A 24,868-nucleotide genomic window follows, 5' to 3' on the forward strand; every position below is an offset into this window, starting at 1 on the left:
ATCTGCCCAAGATCTGCAGATGTTATCTGGAAAACCCTCAAAAACTTTTGCTTTAAATTATTAGTCCAGATGCAGATTTTCTGGAAGAATAAACAGGTGACTGTGGATATCCCTTGAGCTGGTAGCAATGTACTTCACGGAGAAAGCTCTGCCAAGAGGCTGTGAGCAATAAGCCAGTAATTTGCAGGGAAGTCTGGGTTTGGACTGCAACCTCATATCCTACCACGGATAACAAGAGTATGGTGCTAGAATAACACAGATGCTCCTGAAAATGCTGAAGAGTCAGACTCTGGTCTATACTTACCACTGTGAAATTGCAGTACAACATCAACAAACTAAAATTCATCACATGTAGACCTTCTATTTAATTGAAAACTGAGAGTTTGGCTATTGCAATGCCAGGCTTGTAAGAATAGAGAGAGATGAATGAAGCTAAACAACAACAACAAAAAGTCATTATGATTTAAAGTCTGTGAAATACCACTACTTACTGAAAATGACACATTGTGTATCTAGGTTGGAAAGAAGAGGTCAACAGCAGCATTGGTATCAAATGAGCCTTTTGAGGTTGTGACCACAGATGGATGTGTACTGTGACCGCCTTCTCCAGCTTCCAGAGGGTCTGGGAAAGTTGCTGAATTAACTTTTTTTTATTGAGGAGCTCTGTTTCTAAAGCAGAACCATTATGGGTCCATATATGTGACCTCCAGAGTGTTATGCTGCTAGACGAAAATGTTGATCTCACTATGGTGATATTTTTCTCCTACTGATTAAAGGAAAAGGGGAAAAAAAGGGGAAAAAAGGCTTCTTTTCCTGATAGAGTAGTGTATGAATATATCACTTGTCTTCAAAATGCTGTATCACAAAGAAATCATGGACTGGGGAAGATTTTTCTGTTTATAAGGTGCTTCACAGACTCCATTGTCACATAGCAATGCCCAAGTCAGCTGCTTGAAATCTTGGCACCAGCACAGGGCATTTAAAGCAAAACCCCTCAATCCTTTGCACAAATGCAGTTTGGAGATGCCTCTGACATCTCTTGGAAGGGACATTTGAGAGGGATGTTTGTGCACATGTATTCACACATATCTGGGTTGCACAAAAGCCACTGCTCTTATATTTTCACTGTTAATGGTTTGCATGTGAAATTGCTGCCAAAATCTGCTTTAAATACAGCAGAGTCACTGGCTTTTCAAAGGAGCACTCCTGTTAATTTACGGCTTGTAGACTAGATCTGACCCCACAGTCCTGCAGGAATGGGGGAGAGCTGTCTTCCTATCTTTAAGTTTTTTTTCTCACAGAAATCTCTTCTCTTTGGCAGTAGGAAAAGACAGCCTCTGCTTGCTCTGGTGTTTCTATAGAGGAGTAAGAGTGGAACAGGGGCCTCCCTTTCTTTTTGTGCAACCTGTCCCCATGCTTTCCTCCACCCAATCACAACATAATCACCGGACCTGAGATGAAGTAAATTTAGGAATCAAGTAATCAGTCTTTATCCTCATATTCTAATTAAGGGTTTACATAAATGAAAGTTAACATTTAAGATGTTTTGGGGTTTTTCTGTCACATTTTCATATTAAAGAGCTGCAGCTGCTGGAAGTTCAGAGCAAATTTGGTTACCTGAAGAGGGAGTTTCTTTTTTTCCACAGCTGATCAATGTTTTGTCAAAATGAGATTATCTATGTATTTTGTTAATATCATGACTTGTGGCTAATACAAAAGGAATTAAAGCTTTGGTTAAAACAAAAGCCAGCAAACAGGCAGACACTTCTGCATGATGTTTGTTCTCCCCTCTCACCCATGCACTGTAGCATGCCTGGAGACATATGATGGCTTATAAAGCAAGGATCCAAACTGGTATCACCTGCAGAAAGTGTTAACTACAGCTCCTTCCTGGAGTCCCCACAAATAGTCCATGGTTATAGAGTTCAGCTGGTACAGTCACACGTCCAAAGGCTTCTTATATAAGTCTGAGTTTCAGGCTACAGTCTCATGGTGTATTAACAAACCTATCACTAAAAAATGAAATAACATGTATTCATACTTTGGACTAATACTGTGTGGTCCAAGCAATTATTTGTTTAGTTGTGTTTGGAATACTCCAATGTTGGTGAAGTGAGCCCTATTTTGAAAAAAAAGTGCCTAGGAATGTTTGACAGCTGCAAATCTATATTGTAGTGCTCATACGGGACCATCAGACAGCTGCTTTTCTCCTGAGGTTTAGAAGAAAAGTCTGGAGTTCAACTTTCTCAAAAACTCTAGGAATCTGTCCATCATACCTACTGTTTTTCTGCAGGACTTGCATAGTGTCTTTGAAAAAATGTTAGTGATTTGTAAAATAATATGTATTGGTAACACTGATCCTCAATCTAGCTGTTTTATTAAAAAAATTAAGAATATAAGTGTATAAATAATTCTGTTAAAGTAATTCTTAAATAACCAAACTGAGCATCAAACTGCCCTTTTGGTGTGTGGATCCTGGCACAGGGGACACAGTGCAGCAATGCTTGTCTTCTTCCCTGGTGGCAGAGCCAGTTCTGCTTTGTCTCATTGTTTCATACTGGAAGTTCCTGCTCTGTAGATTTTTTACCAAGGGTTAATACCTGTGATACTGTCAGCATCACAGCTTTCAGGATACTTTTTCTATCATATACCTGTGACTTCATTTTTTTTTTTTTTTTACACTTGATCTTGTGGTCTTGCATTTTTTTATTCCTTCTTCAAGGCTGTTTATCTCTGGATGTTATTGATCCATTGATGACAATGTCAATAGGTGATGTCATTTGTTAATTTTAGGGATTTTAATTGCATTGCTTTTTGTCATATTCCTTTCACTCTCATAGTAAGAGTGCTTGTCATTCTAGGTTGTAAACTTGACAAAAATATCCACGGCCATGACAAACAACTCAACAAATTCAGGAGAAATGTCCAGACACTTTCATGATGGTCATGCTGAATATGATCTCTTGGAAATCTTGCATTAAACTTACCGTCGAATCAGCAGGCAAGAATCTCATCCCTCAACCTGTGTACACTTTATATGCACACACTTTATTTATGAACTCCACATTTCAACAGAATTTTCTTTGCTTCAGTACAAGTCATCTTGTGTAAGTGCCTGGGGGTGGGGATGGGAGTGTTATATATGCAGGAGCAAAATGTATTGAATCAGTTCAAAGTAAACAAAGCTCATCAAAATGCTTAATAGTTTTAGAGATGGGTATTTTTTCCCACTGAAAAAATGTCTTTCTTCTCAAAAGAAAGTTTACTTCTGCATTTAGGAATTTGCCACTGTCTTCAATGAAAACAAATTTGGGTTCGATATTTTACTGTGTCGAAAAATTCTGGAGACATTTTTGTTAGACGGAGTAACTGCAAGCTAATCTTAATTTGTGGGGAAGACAGATGTTACTGTGGTTGTCCAGAAGATGCAGAGACTTGGCACCCTCTTATTGCTACATTTTTGGTTTTTGTGTGCATTTATAGCCTTGTCTGGCTGTGCAGGCTGTCAGAAGGCAGGGCATGGGGATGCTCTCCCTTTCTGCAGAGCAACACATGCCCCCAAAGGCACCAAGTCCTTCCTCCTGCTCTCCTTCTGTTTTGTGTTTGTTCTGCTAATTTTAACATTATAAATAAGAGGGGGAAACTAAACCTAGAGGTCAATTATGCTCTCTGAATCCATCTGTCCAATTAGGAAAAAACGTAAAGATTGATCATCTAGATTTAGAATACTGGATGCCTATTGAGCTTTGTGAAGGCTGCACAGGAGTGATGCTCTTCATTTTCTTACAAAAATGACACAGGCTGAAAACCTATATCCACCAGCTGCTTTCTGAATGAGCTCAAGACAGAAAACGAGGCACTGAGAGGTAGGGACCAGGAAGTGCCTTCCTCCCCTCCTAAAGCATCCATGTTGACTTCCACACAGACAGATAAATACATAAGGTGAAGAACAGGTCCTAAACTGCTGCTTCCAAGGTCAGCCACCTAACATAGCTTTCTAACAGGAAGAATGATGATGGATCAGAGTTGATTCTACCAAAAGGGAGAAGGAGAAAAGAGAAGAGGAAAAAAAATTGCACTGATAGACATAATTGGAAGGCTAGACCGACACCTCTCAGGTTTGATACAGGAAAAAGGTGATCCCACTCATGAGTCAGGGTTTGGCTTAGGTGGTCTCAGAAAGTTAATTGTCATCTGGGAAGTGCATTACTCAGATAAAGACTTTTAATGAGTTCTAGAAGTGAGAGATGTACTTAGCTTCCTGGTTTTACCTTATTGAGGATGTTCCCCGATAGGAGCTGATAGGAGCTGAGGAGCAAACAGCAAAGATCATAGAATCGCAACATGTTTTGGGATGGACGGGGCCTTAAAGACCATCTAGTTTCAACCCCCCTGTCATGGGCAGGGACACCTTCCACTAGAGCAGGCTGCTCAGAGCCCCATCCAACCTGGCTTGAACACTTCCAGGAATGAGGCATCCACCACCTCTCTGGGCAACCTGTTCCAGTGCTTTGGCACTCTCACAGTAAATAATTTTTTCCTAATATATAAGTACTATATATCTATATCTGTATATCTAATACCAAAAAGCATTTAAACTATGTCCTGTATGACAGACAGCTAGAATTGTAATTCACAAAGATATATATGAAGCATAAGCAACCATTTTTAAAGGGTACTTATACTTAAAAGTACATATGTTAAAAGCTGTTCCTCTCCACAGAACATCAGCACCAGAGCAGATACACTCAGATTTTACTGAAAGGTAAAAAACCTGAAATTAGGTTAAATTCAATTGAAAGGGAATTAATTCTTCCCTACACCTGAGTGTGGTGACTGTGTAGAAATGCCATTGCTGAGGTATCTATCCCCTTGTAGGACTCCCTGTGGATCAGTTCCCAGGATTACACTGCACCTAAGTGCCTCCTTTTGCAGAGTGTTCATAAAAGACGGGAAAAGACAACAACCACAACCAAGGAAAATGAGAAACTCTTTGCTGTAAAGCCTTCTGGCTTTTCCAACTGGTCTAATAAAACTCCTGCCCTCCAGTTTTCTCTCCCAAGAAAAGTAAGAAGTCTTTATGAACTTGAGTCAAGGTATTTGGAAATTTGGCAACATCTACAGAAACCAGCTTGCTGATGAAGAAAAGAAAACTAAATCATTCTGCTTTTGCCCTGAGCACAGGGCTGAATAAATATTCTTTTTGTAACAATGATTTTATTTTTGTCTCCTCAGGCAAGTAATTTAAAACATCAACAGATATGAGTCCAGACTCATCATAAGAATAGCTGAAAGCATACTAGTCTTTATTTATATTAGTTTGAGATTAACAGAACTTTTGAAATGTAGATTGTAGGTAACACAGCAGAGCTCCAAAACTATCCTAACTTGAGCCAAAGTCAGGCTGAGTCAAGAAAGAAAGGTAGAAATGGTTCACCTCTGTACTCACTAGTCCCAAACTTTGCTTCCAGCTTTGTGATTAATGTGTATTACTTCATAAGAAGAATTTGCATCTCCTTAGTATGCCTATCTGAAAGCAAAACCAACCAACCATGTCTTCTTTTCTACTACTCCCTACAAAAGAAAAGAAAAATTCAAAACAAGAACATAAAATTGATAGAATTACAATTAAAAATTTCTAAAAACCTTCATACAGTTACTCTGTTTACAGTGATCACTTAAATTGCAGGCATTTTCCCCTTTGAAATGTAAAAATAATTTTCAAGTATTTGGGAAATGGAATGGGGGAAGAAAAAGTGGAATAAAGCTTTAAAAACCAATACACAACTTGTGCTACGTTTACATGGCTATATTGCTATTCTCCCCAGTGCATCTTTAATCAACATTAATAAAATAAGCAGTGCTTTGTCCTCTCACCTTGGTTAAGGAGGTTAAGACAACAAACAATATCTGAAATTTTTTATTTAAGATATATACTTTAAAACATGTTTAAGAGCAGCCAGGTTATCATGTGTGCCCAAGGAATTGTTTGATGCCTACAGAGGCATGGATGGAATGTATCCACCTTGCTCTTCTTGAAGCAATGGACTTGGATCAGGACAGAAAAGTTTTCTAACTTCTACCTATGCTGGCAGTAATGTTCCCTAGGAACCACCCTGCTGGCTCAGCATTCCAAAGACAACATCCAGTTCAACCCAAAACCTTTCCTGCTCCCAGTTCCCTATCCACATTGAACACAAACTGGATTGCCAGTGAAGCTGATTTTATTCTGCATAGGCATTATGCCACTGTAAAAAGCTTCCAGCTGGATCTGCAAGATACTTCTCTAACTCTTTTGCATTGCATTGATGTCAAAATCTGTATCCATGATAAAAATCATTACATTAAAAGGGTGAATAAAAGGTGATTAATCTACATTTCACAGGTGAGAGCAGAATTCTTGTTGCCCTCTATTAGAAAGACAATGTAGCTACTGGCTATCTACTTTACAAAAAGTTTGTATAAGACTTTGCATTAATTATTAGTAAAAAATCAGTGTTCAATATTAATGAATTTCCTGCATTGAAGCTAAGTTGCATTAGAGAAAAGCCAGCAGACAACTAACTCAAAGCATGCCATGGAGTACAAGCTACATTAGAAATAGGCAGAAACCAAACCTTTTTATGCCTCTGAGAAATCCTGCTGCCTGCAAACGGACAGGACACACAGCTCTTGCTGGGCTGCTCTCTGGCAAGATCACCTCAATGCCAGAATACACCAACAAGGATAAACCAGGTGTTAGATACCCATGATCAGGCCAAAACTTCATAATTAATTGACTCCTAAAGGAACAGTAGAGAAGCTTGAAAAACAGGATGGCATCCAGAGGGATCTGGGCAGGGTTAAGTGGGCTCAAGGGAATCTCATGTGGTTTAACAGTTCTAAGTGCAGGATGCTGCTCGAGGCAGTGCCAGGTATCAACACAAGGCTTGACATGACCCAGCAGTGTGCACTGGCAGCCCAGAGAGCCAATTACATCCTGGGCTGTCTCAAAAGCAGCATGGTCAGCAGGGTGAGGAAGGGGATTCTCTCTTTGCTTTGCCCTTGTGAGACCCCCACCTGCAGTGCTGCATCCAGCTCTGGGAAGGACATGGAAGGACATGGACCTGTTAGAGCAAGTCCAGAGGAGGCCATCAAGTTGATTCAAGGGAGGGAGAACCTCTCCTATGAGAAAAAAACTGAGACAATTGGGATTGTTCAGTCTGGAGAAAAGACATCTTAGGGATAACCTAATGTTGGCCTTCCAGTAACTCAAGGGAGCCTACAAGGAAGAAGAAGAGAGACCTCTTACAAGGATTTGTGGTGACAAGGGAGAATGGCTTCAATATGAAAGAGTAGGTTTAGATTAAGTATTAGGAAAAAATTCTTCCCTGTGAAGGTGGTGAGGCACTGGAACAGCTTTCCCAAAGAAGCTGTGGATGCCCCATCTATGATAGTGTTCCAGGCCAGGCTGCATGGGGCTTTGAGCAGCCTTGTCTACTGAAAGGTGTCCCTGCCCATGGTGGGGGAGTTGGAACTTAGCCAATCTCTAACACAGACCGTTCTATGACTTTTTAATCAGTACTTCAGTATGTGAATCATGCAATACAATGGTGTGAGGGAGCAATGGACAAGCTGATATTTAGCAATGGTAGTAAGGGTTTTTTAAAAAGAAAACACTTGCTCATTTTCTCTAGTCTTGGTTAGGTGACTGCCTTCGTCCAGAAGAGAAGTAGTGAAATTCTCTCCTTTCAGAGAGAATGTGTCTCTGTGTTCCTGCCAGCAGCATTACTTATAGGCCAAGATCAGATTTAGACAGATTTAGACTCTGTTTTCTTCATATATTTGGTCTCCTAATGATGAAAAAAAATTTCTGGTGAAGTTGTCAAAGTCTCTTAATGTGAGTTTTGGGAATTGTGCGGCTCTGCCCACAAAGTGCCTCTTCTACTAGGAAAGTTTTATTACATGAGTATTGTTCTTGGATTATAAATAGCAGCAAGTTGAAGAAGGTTGGTTTTGTCACAATATTTGTAGATCAAGTGTGTAGCTCTGTGAAACTGTTTGGATGATTTATTTTAATGGAAAAATATTTTCTGGAAATTGGGAAGCAATAGGACTGCTATTCCTGCCCTTATAACATTGCTCATGATGGAGTGAGCAGTGCTGCTGAGTGTGGTATATTGCTGGAAGACAGGATAACATTACCCCCAGGTTTTGGTAGAAAGCCACAAGACTTTGAGATGTACAGACTTCAGCGCTGCAGAGAAGCAGCAGACTGACCCTTGAGCTCAGACAAAATTCATTAGTCCCATAGGAGATTTCAAGAATTCAAGTATTGTTTCTATTCCCACTCTCAGCCTCCAAAATGCCAATTTTCTCCTCATAGGCAAACTGAAGTTCCGGAGCAATCTGGTGCTAGCTCCAAAGCCATGGAACAGGGTTGCCCTGGCCACTGACTCTGCCTGCACAGGACTCCCATGCTGGGCTGGGTGGAACTGTCCATCCTTCATGGCCACTGCAGCTCACCAGAAATAGCACAGCTGTTTCCCATGAGTGTTGCCACTTCTACCAGACTCACTATAACAAAATTCTGGCTTGCCTGAGATGCTGCAAGTGTGTCCAAGGTGCTAGATGGTCCTGCTGCTTTGGCTTTTGACTGAATAATTGGGAAGATCCCAACCAACCACAAGTTTGTCTGCATTGGAGTTCTCTTTCTGTGCCTGTTTGCTGGGAGAGGAGCAGGGAGCTGGACATGCATGGGGCAGGTTGTTGTATGGGGGGATGTGCAGCTGTTCCTGACAGCCTCTACACTGCATACCTATCTCCAGCTTTGCTTCCCTCATGGATCTGCATCCAGGCTGGCTAGGAAGCCCTATTTCTGTCTGCTGTGCTGTGCAGCACAACATGCTGTGTAGGATAGTCCATCATCCCTCCCTGCACTACAACATGTTGTGTAGAGGCTCCTAAAATGCCATCAGCACCACCCTTAGCAAACTGAGACATGCTGGATACTTCAAAGCGAGCGTTTTGCACTCTTTTGTACCAATGCTTACACAATGCATGCTCTGAGAAGCACTAGTTGGACTTCACTGTTGTGCTTTAAAGGCAGCAATTTTGTACTAGATGTGTAATTCATTCTTTTGAAGAGTGAGTTTGTCATCCTTATGTGATTTAAACTTTATCTTGGGGTTTCTGTCATCTAAGAACATAATGCACAGTCTTTGAAAATTAAGAAAAAACCTAAATTTAAGAAACATTCTTCACTCCTTCATCATGCTTGCCGTCAGAAAAGATAAATGTGCACTTTTGGAACTGTTCTAAGTATCCCTCCTTTAGCATACCGTTTTACAAAGGCTGAGTGCCCCCAGTTATGTGCTGAGGTTACACCTTTGGCCTTGACAGGGCTTGTCACACACTTGCAATTTCTCCTTAAATTAATCTATATCCACTTGCAGGCGTTAACAATTTTGTAAAAGAGAATCTAAACACTCAGCATCTCACAATTTTCTGTTTTGTCAGTAATCTGAGTCTTTACCTTTGAAGTTACTGCTATAAGTGGAAGAAAGGTCTCACTAATCTATTCCCTCTAAAGATTGCTTTCCTTTCACCAGTATCTATTTTTTTCTCTCATTTCTTATGATGCCTTAGGTAAAAGTAATTTTTGGTGCTTATCCTTTTATATGCATTTTCTTTTCTAGAAGTTGTTGTTTATTTCGATATATCCCTCACATCACAGTGGGTGGTTGTATTCTGGAAATTCCAGTGACACTTGTGAAATATTGTCACGCAAAAGCCAAAAAAGGGAAGCATTACAAATTTCCTTTATGTACTAGTTTGATTGGTTTTTACTGAATTAATATGCCATTTTGGTTGAGTACCAGGCTATTTCTCTTTCATTTAAATGTGAAGAAAAAACATTTCAAAGAGCATAACTTCTTTTTAAAACCGATTTCATACAGCTCAGAGCTTTCAAGGGTCAATATGACTTCTCGTGGACTCTAACTTTCCCGTTTTGGGTGCCATGCTATTTTTTGTTTCCAATCGGCTTTGCAGAGGGCTGGGGAGCATTGCTCCAAGAGCATCTTTCTGCTCGTTGTTCTCGCCCCCGCCATGGCGGTGGTGCTGGGAGCAGGGGAAGGGAAGGCAGCTCCTGCTGCGGGAGTGTCGGGGACCGCACGGCCGGGCTGGCCGAGAGCCGCCGGGGATGGCTGCCGGGGTGTCAAGGGATACGAGTGCGGTTTTGAGATGTGCTTTTGTAGCAGTCTCAGTGCAAACCACTCGGGGGGGTCCTCGTTTCCCACTTACAATGCAAAAAGAACTCTCCCGACTGGGGATCTGCTTAGCTCCATCCGTCCGCCGCGCCGTGCGCTCGCACTAAGAGGGGAGGCGGTCGAGAGCGGGCAAGCGCTCTTTTGCCGCGGGGCTTCCTCCCATGGAATTCTTCCACTGGAGTTAGAGTTGCCGGGCTGCCGGGGAGATCTCCCGTCCACCGCCTTCCCTCCGCTTCCCCGATGAGGAGGAGGATTTGGGGTGGCAAAAGCGAGCTCCGCTCCGAGCATCTCGGCGAGAAGCCCCCTCGGCGAGCGCACGGCAGGTGCTCCGGGCGCGGCAGGGTCCGGCCCGGCCCAGCCCCGACGGGCGGCGCGGGGGAGCCGGGGGCGGCCGCCAGGGCCGGGCCGGGGCGGGAGCGAACAAAGCGCGGCGAGGGAGCGCTGCCCCGACGGGGCCGGCGCGGTGCCGCCCGCAGCGGGGGCGGGGTGACCGGGGCACCCGGCCCCCCTTCCCCACACACACACACGCACAGACACACACGCACAGACACACAGACACAGACACACAGACACACATCCCCCGCACACGCACACCTCGCCGGGCACACGCCGAGACGCTCAGGCGGCAGCGGGTGCGCGGCGAGAGGATGCGGCGGCTGCGCCCCTGGGCGCTGGTGCTGGGCGGGCTCCTGTGTGCCTGTGCCGGCGCCGGGGCCGATGCCGGTGCCGGTGCCGGGGCCGGTCCGGCGCTGCGGAGCTACCCGCACAGCGCGGTGCTGGACGGCGCGGGCGCCTACCGCCTGCGCTGGGGCCGCCGCGGCAGCGCCCTCGCCCTCCGCCTGGAGGTGCGCACCCGCGGCTACGTGGGCTTCGGGCTCTCGGCCAGCGGCGGCATGGCCTCAGCCGACATCGTGGTGGGGGGCGTGGAGGGGGGCCAGCCCTACCTGCAGGTAAGGCCCTGCTCCTTCCCCTCGACCGCCGACCCGGGTCCTCTTTGTCCGCCCACCTTTCCCCCTCTGTCCCTCTCTCGGGACGCTCTTTCCCTGCCCTGCGTTTCTTCTGAAGCCTTCTTGCCCTGCATCCCTGTACGTCTTTACTTCTTCCTTCCACGCTTCGGGTTATCCCTATTCTTCTGCGTTCCTGTCCCCTGGAGGAGGTACTTTTTTCGATCCGCTCCCTGCCAACCTTCCCTCTAAGCTTCTTCATGGATTTCGTTAAAGGTGTCAGGTTTCTTTCCTCTATCCAGAAGATGGAACAGCCCTGTTCTCTCTTCTTTGGGCACGCTCTGCTGCCTGCCCGCTGAGCCTAGACCCGCGGAGGAGAGGGGTGGGAGGGCAGAGTCTCTCCCGGGGAGGTGTGGCACCTTTCCTCTCACCCTGCCGACAGCTGGCAGAGCTTGGCCGTCCCGGTGCCGCCTGAACTTGCTCTTTCTAATCCCACTGGCATGAGGGTAACTTCCCACCACCTTCCAAGCCTCCTGACGTCCCCTTCTGCTGGCGCGCAGCCGGCGCTGCTCCTGCTCTTGGTGTTCTTCCTCTCCTCACCTCGAAGTGTTTTGACACAGATGTTGGAAAGGGCTTGCAGAGTAAATACCGGGAGGACGCCTGGTATGTGTCCTTCTTCTGGTAAAGCAGCACCAGAGGTGCCCAACTCTATTGGCATAACTTTCTTGGGATGTTTCTGTAGTAGTCTAGATATTGTCAGGACTACATCTGGGACAGGGGTGTGGAACAGAGGCCTTGCTGGTGCTGACAGCGAGTCATCCCCTCCAAGAGACACTGGCGGCTGGTGGAGTAGGAACCATGAGAGGGGAGCGGAGCCACGCCTTTGGTCCCCTCTCATCAGCCTGAGATCGAGCAGGCAGGAGTTGCTGCGGGATCGGGGAAGCAGGGTCAGCTTGTCCCACGGATGACTGAAAGAGGAATCAGGTCTGGAAAGACATGTTGTCACCCTCAGCTGCTTGAATAATAACTCAGAGATGCACTTTAAGGGCAGAGTGATTGTTAGAGTATGGTCTGGGAGAAGTCATCTGTCTTTCCCTCATTATGTTAGAACTAGTTGATATTTGAAGCTGCTGCTTAAATTTTAAGAGGTTTTTCCTTAAGAATATGAACTTTCTATTAACAATCCACCATAAGAGAACAAAATGCTTAATATGATCTCCCTACTATTTGTCATGGTTTTATAAAATCAAAACTTTTCCAGAAGAATTGAGCTTTTAGTATAAATATTTTCCTTTAAAAATTTTCTTTTACTTTTTCTTCCCCCCATTAGTTTGCTGTATGAAGTTTAGGCAAATACTTGTCTTCCTTAAGTTCAGACTAGTGAATTTCAGAATATTGCTTTCTCCATATTTCAAAATGAAGATAATTTTGCTTGAAGCATAAATAGGAGATTAATAATAGTAGAAAAAAAACCACTTTAGGCTGCTCATTGAGCAGTGAGCTCTTCACACACAGAATGAAAGGCTTTCAGAAAGGCTTTGCAATTCAGAAGACACACCTATTTCTTTTCATTAAAAGAAACCTAAGCTTTTTTCCTGGTTAGTTCATAGATCCTGCTAGGGTAAAGCAAGTCTTTGTCAAAGGCATCCAAACCTAGTGTAAAGGAGTCCAGTGGTGGAGGATCCATCACTTCCCTTAATAGTTTGTGGTAATAACGAGTCTCTGCTGTTCCTGATTGCCAGGTTTAGTTTGTCTTGGTTTAGCTTTCAGCTATGTATTTTCTCTACTATATTAAAAACTACTCCCCCTGCATTCCGCCTTCATAAAGTTATTTATACGCTGCAGTCGAGGCAATCAAGTCACTCCTCAATTTTCTTTTTTGTTAAATTAATGGATTGAGCTCTTTAGCATCACAGGACGTTTCCCCCAGCACTCAAAGCATTTTTGTGGCTCTTTTCAGTACCCTTCACAGGTTTTCAACATCCTTAAAAATGGGCCCATATTAACTCCACTCTTCCACAGATTTTATCCACTGACACTCTGTTACAAGTAGAAAAGGACTGTAGCAAATGCATGTTGACACAAACCTAATAATATTTTTTTCCTGAAATACTAATTTAGCACATAAATTGTTATGCTAAGAGCTATGAGTTATTTTGTTGCATTTTTGAGTAGGTAAGATACAGAAGAAATACTTTTGTTACGCTTGCTTGACACTTGAGGCTTGCTCCATCCCCATTCCTTCTTCAGTTCTAGGTAGCATGGTTTCTTTCTAAACTGAACAGAGGTTTTTTAAAAGTTGCTCAGTTAAATTTTTTCCTTGCACCAACAAGGAACGGCCAGAAACAAAGATGATAAACAAAATTTGTCCAGAGGCTTTTTCTGGTCTTGCGGCGGGGATTGCTAGAAAATGAACAAATTGTTCTAGGATGTTGTTTCAATAATATCCAATTTTTCCCTTAACTGGACAAACAAATTCAGTTAATATTTTAAAAATACATTCTGTGTTAAGTATATATCGTCATAATTTAGATTATTTACTACTGAAAAAGATTTTTTCATAGATAGCACCCTTGAAAGTATGTGGTTTTATGCCTAGCTGCACTCCATGAAATATGTACACCCTATAATGAATGAACTTACTTTTCTTTTTGGTTTTAGAAATATGTTTTTATTCCATGACCATCAGTTGGAAAATGTGCATCGTGGTCTAAACTCTTAGAGGGGTCATTTTTTGGTTTCTTTGAAAGTTTTGAGATGCTTGTTAGTGGCCTGATGTGCAGATGTTCTGAAACACCTTTATAGCCTTTCAAGTGGGCATTGAAATCTCTAGTCCCTTGGGTCAATTTTGCCTTTCTCCCCCCACCAAATTCTCTCTCCTTCTTCAAAAATAGAAAGTGTTCTCAGAGGTAAGAGTTCTCTTCTGGGAATAAACATGTAAATATAGTTAGACTACGGCTGCCAGTTGGGGTAAAAGCACATACTTCTCCTGTCTGTGGAAGATCCATGTATTGGGGTAGAGGAAAACTGCCAGATAGCTTTCAAAGAAAAGAGAAAATGTTTCCTCTGGCATTTATTCCTCATCCTCTCAGAGCAAGTAAATGCTATTCCCACCATCAGCAGGCAGTGTTTGCCTTGAAAAAACCTGGTGACTCGAAGTCCTGGATATCTAATGCTGGGTTTTACTTTCTCAGCTTTCAGTGCATCCTGAACTTGGGTGGAATGAGCTGTTTGGTTTGGTTTGCTTTTCTGTGTTTGAGCTGTATTTAATCTGAAAGGGTGTCTGACATGAGGAAAGGCTAAAACAATTTGGAAGTCTGTTTTGTCTAAATATATCAGGATGAAAAGTGTTACGATGTCATGAAAGAAGAAGAACAAACCTTCATGGTGTACTAGAGTAGTTTTTTGAAGAGCATTGGAATGATCAGGGAATTATGCATTTACTGTCCTGACATTTCAGAAGTTTGACACTTGAAATATTGATAAACATATTTTGGGAGGATGTAGAGGACATAGCATGGATGTGTGTATACATACATGCATGACTCAGTGTTTTGCCATGAGGGAGGCACCTCCACTGAGCAGAAGGAGAAAAAGGAGATCAGTGAACAGATTATTCTCACACATTGCTGAGAGCCTGGGGTGTCAGAGCAAGATTGTGTGGCGTTTGGCTGAGAACAAGAAGATACCAGTGGGGGTCGGTATTGGAAAGCTGGGAGCTGCCTTTGTCTCTATAGGGAGGAGTTGGACTTTGGAAAGTTCATTCTTAGCAAAATGCTACCTTGAAATATTTCCATGGTCATTTGCAGCATGTGTTACTCTTCATACAAGATCTTGGGGCAGCCTTAGATTTTGCATCTAGTTTTTTTCATTCTTTTCTTTTTTTTTCTTCTTCTTCTTCTTTTTTTTTTTTTTTTCCTAATGCATCTCTTTTGTACTTATGAATTGACACAGCATGCATTTTCTTGCTAGACCCATGCCTTTTCCTTGGTCTCCACCCCTGTCTGGAATTGTGCATCCCCACCCACCGCACGTAGCTGCTGAGAGCCCCATTTTGGGGAGAGTAATCCTCCTTGATGAATGCCTATTTTGTGCAAGTTATACAAGAGGGTTGCATTGTTAGAATCTTCTGTTGAACTTGCACAAAAATAGTCCCTACTCAGGGTGAATAGGGACTGTGTGTCACTAAAAAGTACTTTATTATTCATTAGAGCCTTGCTTGTTAACTGTCACCCAAACTAAAGAATATCTGTTATCAAATGTATCCCATAGAGTTAGCTTAATTGCTCATAGGGAAGTACTTGGAAGAGATTTTAAAGGACGGAAAACAGTGAGCATTTTCAGTACTTAACGATATGCTGCTTTTAAGTGCACTCATGCCAACAGCAACAAAAGAAGTGTTTAGAAAACAACTTGAAAGGCACCAAGAGAGAGATGCAAAGCGAGTGCCACACTGACATATCTCAGTCGGTGTTTTGTTGGAGGTATTTCATGCCTTTGGGCATTGGGGCAGAATCTCCAGATGACTAATGTCTCCCTCTTGGCTCCGATGTGGGGCATAAAGAGACACTCCAGTGTACATCTCCAGTGGCTGGGTGCTTTGTAGTTCCCTTTGAGAGGTACAATAGTTAGGACAAGGAAGCAACAGTTGGTGAACAAAAGATGAGAAGAATTCTGAAACTTGTAATTTGCAGACCTTCAGGGGACTGTTTTCCAGAGTTTGGTTGGGATTGTTTTTCTTTTTGTGGTTTTTTTTTGTTTGTTTTTTGTTTTTCTTTTTCTTTGTCACATTTTTGTTCTCCTTTGGATTTTGGAAACGCCAAGAAAATGAAATTTTCTCACATCTCCCCAAAAATATGGAGTTTTAGCCACTGTGAATGATACAAAAGCTTAAAATAATGGGAGGATGATTTAATTCCCGATACAAACAAGTGTCACAGAAGCAGGAAAGAGAAGAAGGGAGATTTTCTAAGGCAGATCCAGAAATTTTGGGAACAAATATGCCTAATTTTCGTGCTTGAAAATCCCCTACGTGTTTTTAATCTTCCTCATAATTGAAGTAATTAAAGTAATTAAACCCAGAAAACCTGCACTGGATAAATGTGGCTTCTGTATAAAGAATGTTCCTTGTGATAAAGTGCAGTTCTAAGATTATATCATGCAGTATCTCCTCCTTACTGATTTTCTTTCCCTTAAAACACTTTGCTACATGTTTTGTCTAGTCTCTTTGTGTTAGGACAGCCTTTAATCTAGCGTTACATCTTCTGATATAACTGGAATATAAACTCTTAAATTAATATTTATTCTTGATGTAAAGACCTGCATAGGGCCTTGGGACTCCAATGCAATGTCAAATTATCCATGTCGATATGCAAGGCCATATTTCAGCCTCTAGCCACTAGTGCCTCTTACACCTTCTTGTGCTAAGTTAGACAGGACTCCACACTTCAGTGTTTTCATTTGTGTGCAGAGAAAGAGGTATGTTTTACTTCTGAGGAATGTCACAGAAACAAAGGGGTGTCACTGCCAGCTGTAGGCCACCCTGGGTAGCATTTAACTGGATATAAGAAATACACAGTTGTGTACTCAAGTTACCCAGTCTGAATGAGAAAGGGCATATTTCTAAGTAAATAGTTGTGTTTCATATATAAAAATATAAGCTCTCCTTTTGTGAAGAAAATACATGAACATGTACACACACATATTCGGGCATTATCTGTTTCTGTAGACACACAAATGGAAATGTGTGTCTTTGTGTATATGTGTGTGTCTGCATTTAAAGTACAGACATATGCACACAATTATTTGTTAGAGATAAAAATTTCCTGTCCTTATCAGAGTTAGTAGTGCACCTGAAGTAAATAATCCACACTCTAGTGTATGTTAACCAGTTTGATTGGAGTTGTACCAGCAATTGTGAACAGCTTCTCCAAACTGCCTGCACGAGCAAGATCCAGGCTTCCTGTCAGCAAGGACTGAATCACTTCATGCTAATCTGATGTGTAGCTAAAAAAGCAAAACAAAAGAACCCCCAGCCTCCCTAACCCCCCAAAAACCCACCCACCCAAACAACCAGAAGCAAACAAAAAAACCAATGCAACTTGCCCCGACCCCTCCTCAAAATAATAAATTAATTATAAACAGACTGCTCATGGGACACTGGCTGTGAACTTACTGATCCCAGTTATTTTAGGAACTTTCTGCGACTTCTTGATTGCTGTTGCTATACACTTTGTATGGTTCTTTTTTCATTTGCAACCAATCTCAAGATTGGTTCAGTCAACTGGAATGCTCTCAAGGTGTTCTTATACAGCACAGTAATGCTTTCAGCCTCCTGCTTCGTGTTAGGTTGCTGTGAGTGGGCTCTGCTTTTCCCCAGCATAAGAGCATAGCAAGATCTTTGCCTGAAACTCAAGCTGAAATTTATTTGAGGTTGCAGAACAGTTTGATTTGCTTGTTTGTAAACTCATGTTCTGTTTGGCTCTTGCCAAATACAGTGTAAAACCAGTTTCTTTTAGGTGGTAACATCTAGCGTGTACTGGAACCTTGAGCAGCAGGATTCCATTTAAATTGAATGCAACAATAAAAAAAGAGAAATGTTAACCACAGTTATTTTTTTGGAAACCCAGAAAAGCATAACTTGGTGCTTATTTCAAACAAATGTTTTATTCAGTTCTTTTCCTTACCGTAGCAGTTTATCCACCCTATTTATACTAAGATAAATCCTCTCCTGTGCCGACTTTCATCTTTGTTACAGCTTCATGATCCTTTTTGCCAAGCATCCCTTTGGTCCTTATTATTGGCATCAGCTTTGGGGATGACAATCAGTTTGGGGATTGTTCTGGGGTGACTTTATGATGCTTGTATCCCCAGTTCTGTTGTGTTTATGCTGGATATTAAGTTCTGCACCTTTAAAACTAGATCTGAGAGTGGAGGGGGGAGAAGGAGGAGCGGTGGATTGTCTGAGGCGGTTGTATTCAAAAGTACAGAGATAAGAGCTTCAGCATTCCTGCTCACAGACTGTGCTGCCTGCAGCACGGACAGCAGGAGAGCTCTCCTTTGCTTTTAGTTAGTTTTTAGCTAGCTGAGGCAGAGAAGTTCCCCAGGCTGTGGCTTTTTCCTTGGAACTGTTCAAACCTGCTCTGGACAGAAAACCCAGAAGAACAGCAGGAGCTCACACCTGTGTCCCACCAGGGCTGGGACGTGGGATTTTCCAGCTCAGGAGGGACTGAGGGAGACTGAGCGAGCCGAGCTACACCCACGGCAGGGACTTCTGAATTTGCCATCTCTTCTAAAGAGCGAGAAGTTTTGTTGTTTAATATTATTCATTTTTTATACTTGTGAATAATTTGCTTGTTCCGTACACAGTTTTTTCCACTTTTCACCAACGAAATATTTTCCTGAACCACTTGGGGGAGGGGCCACTTGAATCTGCTTTCTAGAGGAACCCCTTTGGAAGTTTCTTCTCAAATTTGCTCTAAATCAGGACAGGGATGTCTCAAACTCCAGGGGTTGGCTACAGACCATCAGTGAGGACAAGTTGAAACACAGCTTGTTTTCCTTTCATTTCCTATTCCTGACTTCTCCCTTTTTTCACTTTTAAGTGTTAGAGTGCTGCTGGAACAGCAGTGATGGCCCAGTTAGTGAAGGGCAGCACACATAAATTTGGGCGCTGAGTTCCTCGCAAGCTGAGCCCACAAGGCCATTGCTGGATGGGGCCACAATCTGAGAATTATTTTATGCTCCTTGAGGTTGAAAGGTGATATATATAATTTAGGATGGGAAATGGATATCATAAACAAAACAATCTTGGACATTGCAAAGATCTGGGGAGGGAGTGCCCTAAACACCTGTTTCAGTCTGTGATGACAGCTGGTAGGGCTTTTGGGGTCAGGCTTCCCTCTGCAGCTGTGCTTGCATTCTCGAAGGAGAAACCAGCGTCTTTTTACATCCTTAAGAAATTACTCTCCCTGTTTGTGGAACAGAAATCAGAAACCATATATACCACAAAATAGTTTTTAAGAAGGAGAGAGGCTAATGGTATCTGAAAAACAGTATAACATGATCTGCCTCACATCTGGAAAAGAGCATAAAATATCTTGTAATGTCAGGAAGATTTTTCATTTTCCATATGTTGTTTCAACTTTTAGGTAATGCGAGGAAGGAGATACTTAATTATTTGATGGATTGCACAACTTAGTCCAGAGTTCAATATGCCATTTAATGCAATATTATCAAAGGGAGTACAAAAATTTTAAATGTTTCACATGTAAACAATTCACATAAGTAAACCCTGAAATAGACATCTTTGTTATCATGTAGCATGACCAACACTGCTGAAGATTTTTTAAACACTTAGTCTTTAAATAGCCAAAGACACTCATATTAGAAAAATATAGTCACTTCACCCTTCTCTTTCACTAATTCTTATAACTTCTGTAAAGCTGATGTGTAATTTGAAAAATTTATCTTCATTAAACATATGATACATACTTTTTACATGCATAAGAAACTGGTGAATGCAAGTACTGAATCAGTACATAAATCCATATGGTGAACTTATCCACGCACATGTGAGCATTTCAGAAATCCATTTTTCAGGACTTGACAATTATTGTAGATCTGTAGTGACTCCATGAAATTCAGAAGGTTTATATCAGTATAACCTACCCTGCAAAAGACACAGGTTTTCTAGCTGTGTGGGGTAGTAAAACCAGATCTGTGTAAAAAAAGATTATACCATGTTAGAGACTTTTCCTGCTTGTTGGAAGAATAAAATGTTCCGGTATGAAGCCCATTTTAGAACTATCTGTGATAGATATCAAAGCACTGTAATTCTGTGGATTAAAACATCCCACTCCTTTCTTAACAGAATTAAATAAGCGGAACTTGTGAATTTGGATGAGCTCTGTGCAGTCTAGACCTGAGAGAGTTTTAAATTAAATTTATATTTCCTTTGTTTAGCTGAAGCCCAAATGCCCAGCTTACCCTCTCTGGACTCTGGTAGTTCCATCCTCTGTACTGCCACTTTTCAAAGGCCTCCAGAGATATACAGCTCTCTCCTTTGACTAGACAAAAGAGTGGAGTGTGGGCAGTCCAAATGTGATGGTTTTGATTGCATTTGCACAAGGACTTTTGGCAGCAGGACTTTATCTTAATCTTTCTTCTCTGAAAGGAAGAGTAGAATATGTATAAAGGTACAGACACATATCTACATAGATATATCTAACTTTTTTTATTTTTCCAGATTGCATATTTTACAAATTGTGGCTGAAAAAGATGTAGCACCGCAGATTGTCACTGTGTCATCATTTTTGAAAACCTTTTTTTCATTCTGTTTTGTACACAAACACATCTTAAAGACTTTTAAGCTCTGATGAGTAAATTGATCAAAGTCTACAAAATCTCTATGTGAACAGAGAGAGATTCATATGGTTCCTGGACAATGTGGCATTATTTTATTTCAAAACTGGAAAACAAACCACTTTTATGTGAGAAGTTGAGCAATCAAATTTTAAGTTGTTCAGGGTTTTTTGGTTTTGCTGGTTTTTGTTGTTGTTTTTTGTTTTGGCTTCGATTTTGGCGGGTTTTTTTGGTGTGCATTTTTTGTGTGATATTATTTGATTTGATTTTTATGATGAACATCTGGATAATTTTCAACAAAGGAAGTAAAAATAGCATTAGCTACATCTAGCCACAAAATAATTTCAGGTGAAATCACTGAAATCAGCAAGGTTCTGCTCATTTTGGACAGCAGGGGTGGGCAGGCAGTGCCTGAGCAGGCAGCAGTGAGTGCCCAATACAGCTCTCATCCCACAGGGAGCAGCCTGGTCCTCTCTGGGGGCCTGGGCTTTGGGACCACCTTCCCAAAGCATTCACCAGCAGCCACAAAGTGAGCCCCTCGTGGTGAGCCAGATCTGCCACCTGTCTTTGACTGTCAACCAAATGGCTCAGATAATTGCATTGATAATGAGGTTATCGAGGCATATCTGGGCTTATACCTTAATTACAGAATTTCTTGGCATTATTTTTGCATTCTTGCCTCAGGCTCATGGAAATCAGGACTATATCACAAGGGTTTTTTTTCTGGTTAGAGCTGTGTCCTCTAGACTTGTGATGAAATGATGAAGTTCACCATAAAACATTTGAGTTTGCACACCATTTCATCACATTTCTCAGCTTCCCTTCACACTGTTTTCAGGCAGAGACTTTGAGTCTGTTCACATGAGCAAAAGCTGCTCTTGAATTTGTATCTCCAATTTAAGGTGACATTGAAGCAAAGTTATCACACTTCAGTAAAAACTGATGTTCACATTTCTCGTCCAGACAAATGCTCACTAACTCAAAGATGGAAGCAGACATTCCACAGAAGAGTGTTTTCAGAGCAGGAATGGTATTATGTATAGACCATACACTGCCTCTTTCCAGGTTCTGATGCAGGGCTAAAGTGGAGTGTTTTGATCCCATAAAGTATCCATCTTCAAAGAACCATCACAAAACAAGTCTTATTCTGTCTGGAAAACAGCAAATCCAAGTTATTTCTCTAAGCAAATATAACTCATCAGTTCATTTTCTTTCAGGTCCCAGGCATGTGTTTTGCTCTTTCAAGTGATTATTTTTCCATTTGCCTATTCTCTCATGTATGTACTTAATCATTTGTAGTCGTAAGAAGTGGCGACAGGAAAAGAACTCTCTGGTGTCTTGCCCACACACAGATTTCTAGGGTGGAATTAAATTTAAGATTACAGCTCACTAAATGACTTTAGTGAGTTTATGAAGTTTTGGTTATTTTTCACTGGTATCAAAATACTTGGGCATAACTTTTTACTGTTTTTCAGATTGGTTACCTCAACCTTAATGAAAGGGGAAAGCTAGAAATCTCTCCAAAAGTGAACAGAGGTCCAAACAGCTACAAAAATAAATGCCTGCTGGGACCAGACAGTGCTGCATTATTTTGCAAAGACACCACACAATTAATGGTGTCTGCCAGTAGCCTGTTTGGCATGAGAAATACATTGGTTAGTTAAAAGACCCTTCCCGACCCCAAACCAGGCAGAAACAGCCGAAAAGTCAAAGGCGGGTGAGCAGAGGAGGTGCATCTGAGGCAGTGGGCAGCCCTTCCTTGGTGGCCGGGGTGGGAGGAGAGGGAGGGACGGGTCCCAGCTGCACGGGGCTGCAGGAATCCGGGGTGAGGAGGTTAATGACCTGACATTGCTGCCATGCTCCTCCTTTGTGCCGGCTCTCTGCAGAGCCCTGGATGGGCAGCATCTCTCTTACAAACAGCTCCCTGGCCTCTGCCAAAACCTCAACCTAATCCCAGCAGCTTTTGTATGAAATGAGTGCTTCTCGTGCTAGTTAAGCTGTAGGGTTTCTGGTTCCAGTCAGTGTTCATTCAAGAGGTTTGTTTTTTGTGGGAAAGAAAAAAACATAGGAAAAGTTGTGGAAAAAAGGAGCGACACTATTGTTGATGCAAATATGAAGTGAATTTCATTCTCTCTATAATTTCTCCTGGAGTTCATGACATCCCCGTTATGATGAATAAAGCTTCTTGGTTGCTGGGTCCAACCTTTATTTCTGCAGTTACATACAGGCAGCATGTTGCTAAAATTACTTAAGGCATTCTTTAAGCTGTTTATCAAGGACGGTTGCTTTCTTGAAGATTCTGTATAAAAAATTGTTCAGTGCCACCTCAAATTTATTGTTTGATTCAACACTGACACTGTAGAATTTCACATGTTTTGAAAAAAACTGAGTACCTGACAGAGTTTCATTTTTAATATTAGAGTTTAATAATGGGCCACCTTTCTTTTATAATAGGATTATTTTACAGATGAAAATAGAGTACTGAAAAAGGACCCTCAACAGGATTACCATCTGGAATATGCCATGGAAAACAGTACACATACAATACTGGCTTTTAGCAGAGAGCTGCACACTTGTGACACAAATGACAAGAGCATAACGGTAAGAGTCTCTAACTATACATAGACAGATGAAGTAATTAATACAGGATAAATGTGTATGTGGTTAATGAGCTGTTAATTAAAATATCTTTTTATAGTAAAAGGACAGAATTAGAGAAATTCACTTTCCAAAATATCTGTTTGCTCAAATTAACCATGTAAAAAACTTCTGCTAGTTTTATTAAACTATTTTGCTTAAATTTCAGCTTTCGTTGTTCTTCTATTTTAATACATTATTTTCTGTAATTTCTAACAAGTGTATAGAGGATTGAAATAGATACCTCTGGGCCATCAAGTCCTATATGCCATTGTTACAACCATTCAAGAGAGGCCAAATTAAGAACTACTTTTAAGACTCTGCACCAACTTGTAATTGATCTTAGAAACAGGTTTTAAAAAAATTGGAGAAAATCTATTTAAAAGGTCTGTTTGTTTTATTTCTTTATTCAAAACTAAAAGTGAAAAAATTGATAGTAAAACTTTCCATGGCAAAATAATTTTCATGGTAAATTCTTCTGTTGCCCTAGGGATTGCTGTGCTATTTCCTAAGTGTAATTTTAAAGTACATGAAGCTGATGACTTCAGTATTGGAAATGACAGGTTAGAGAGATTTGCAAGGCTTTCTACACTTTGGCTTGTTTACTACTTCTTTTGGAAGCATTACTATAGGAGCAAAGCACTATATTAATTTTCTGTGTTTTTACAATATATGTAATTATAGCAATATGAGAGGCTGAGAGTGCAGGAAGCAAACCCCACCTGTATAAACCACCAGTTTTCCAGGCAGTCAATGGATCTCTGGTTTGCACACCTGCTCCAAATTCTCAGTATAATTTAGCATCTTGAGGCACTTCAGAATTTATTATAGCACTTTGTCTCAAGGGTCATTATTGTAATCTGAGAATGGTTTACAGAGAACTGATGTGTGCAGTGGCTCTAGATTGATTTTTAAAATGTAAATCTGTTCTGTAATTGAATATTAATTTTCCATAGTATCTAAGGACAGCAATTCACTGAAGGTATTCACATCTTCACTGACCTGAGCCTGGCAGATGTTTGGGGGGGTGTGAGGTGTGTGGGAAACATTCTGGTTGCTGATAAAATAAGTAACATTTCTAGAAAAATGTTTGTAATGCATTTAGTTGTTTACTTTTTTGTGAGTCTGTTCTGCAATTTGAAGATATTATTTCAGTTCACAACATTAGGGAAGGAATAGATTAGAGAACAATTTAATTTCTGTGTATTTCCAATTAACCCATTGAGTATAAAACGTTATTTATTTCAAAGGCCAAATTGTGTAGGTAAATGACTGCTCCTCTAGAATATGCTGTCATTGTTTAAATACACTTATGTCACAACTATTGCAGGAATTATAGAAACTGCATAAGGAAAATGTTGCTCCTATCCCTTGTGGACATTTTGCTTTGTTTTTTCAGGAGAGCACAGTGAGGGTAATATGGGCCTACCACCACAAAGATATGGGAGAAGCAGGTCAAAATTACCACGGATCTAATCGTGGTACAAAGAGTCTGCGTTTGCTGAACCCTGAGAGAGAGGAAGTCTCATCTGCCTCTTTGCCATTCTTTGACTTGACAAACAAAGACGTAAGTTACTCCATGTTGTGGGTGTCTGTGGAGATGGGAATGAGGTGGTAGCCAAGGCCTTGGATTTACACAGCTGGTAGTGTGACATCAATATATACATTAAATAT

At 41.5% G+C, this 24,868-nt stretch overlaps 1 protein-coding gene across 4 annotated transcripts in view; it reads left to right on the top strand.

Annotated features, from left to right (window-relative positions):
• The window catches only part of MOXD1 (monooxygenase DBH like 1), a 64,440-nt gene that overhangs the window by 4,077 nt on the left and 35,495 nt on the right, over positions 1-24,868 (top strand). The window contains exons 1-3 of one of the 4 annotated variants that reach the window (XM_088161776.1): positions 10,260-10,573; positions 23,012-23,158; positions 24,594-24,761. In XM_088161776.1, coding sequence (XP_088017902.1) covers positions 23,081-23,158; positions 24,594-24,761 — 246 coding nt within the window. In that variant the 5' untranslated portion in view covers positions 10,260-10,573; positions 23,012-23,080. Of the gene's footprint in view, positions 1-10,259; positions 10,574-10,775; positions 11,201-23,011; positions 23,159-24,593; positions 24,762-24,868 lie in introns of those variants that run through there. The other 3 variants (XM_088161775.1, XM_088161773.1, XM_088161774.1) reach the window with 3 other exon arrangements.

Source organism: Sturnus vulgaris, chromosome 3, assembly GCF_052056855.1.
Source record: "Sturnus vulgaris isolate bStuVul1 chromosome 3, bStuVul1.hap1, whole genome shotgun sequence".
Lineage (NCBI taxonomy): Eukaryota > Metazoa > Chordata > Aves > Passeriformes > Sturnidae > Sturnus > Sturnus vulgaris.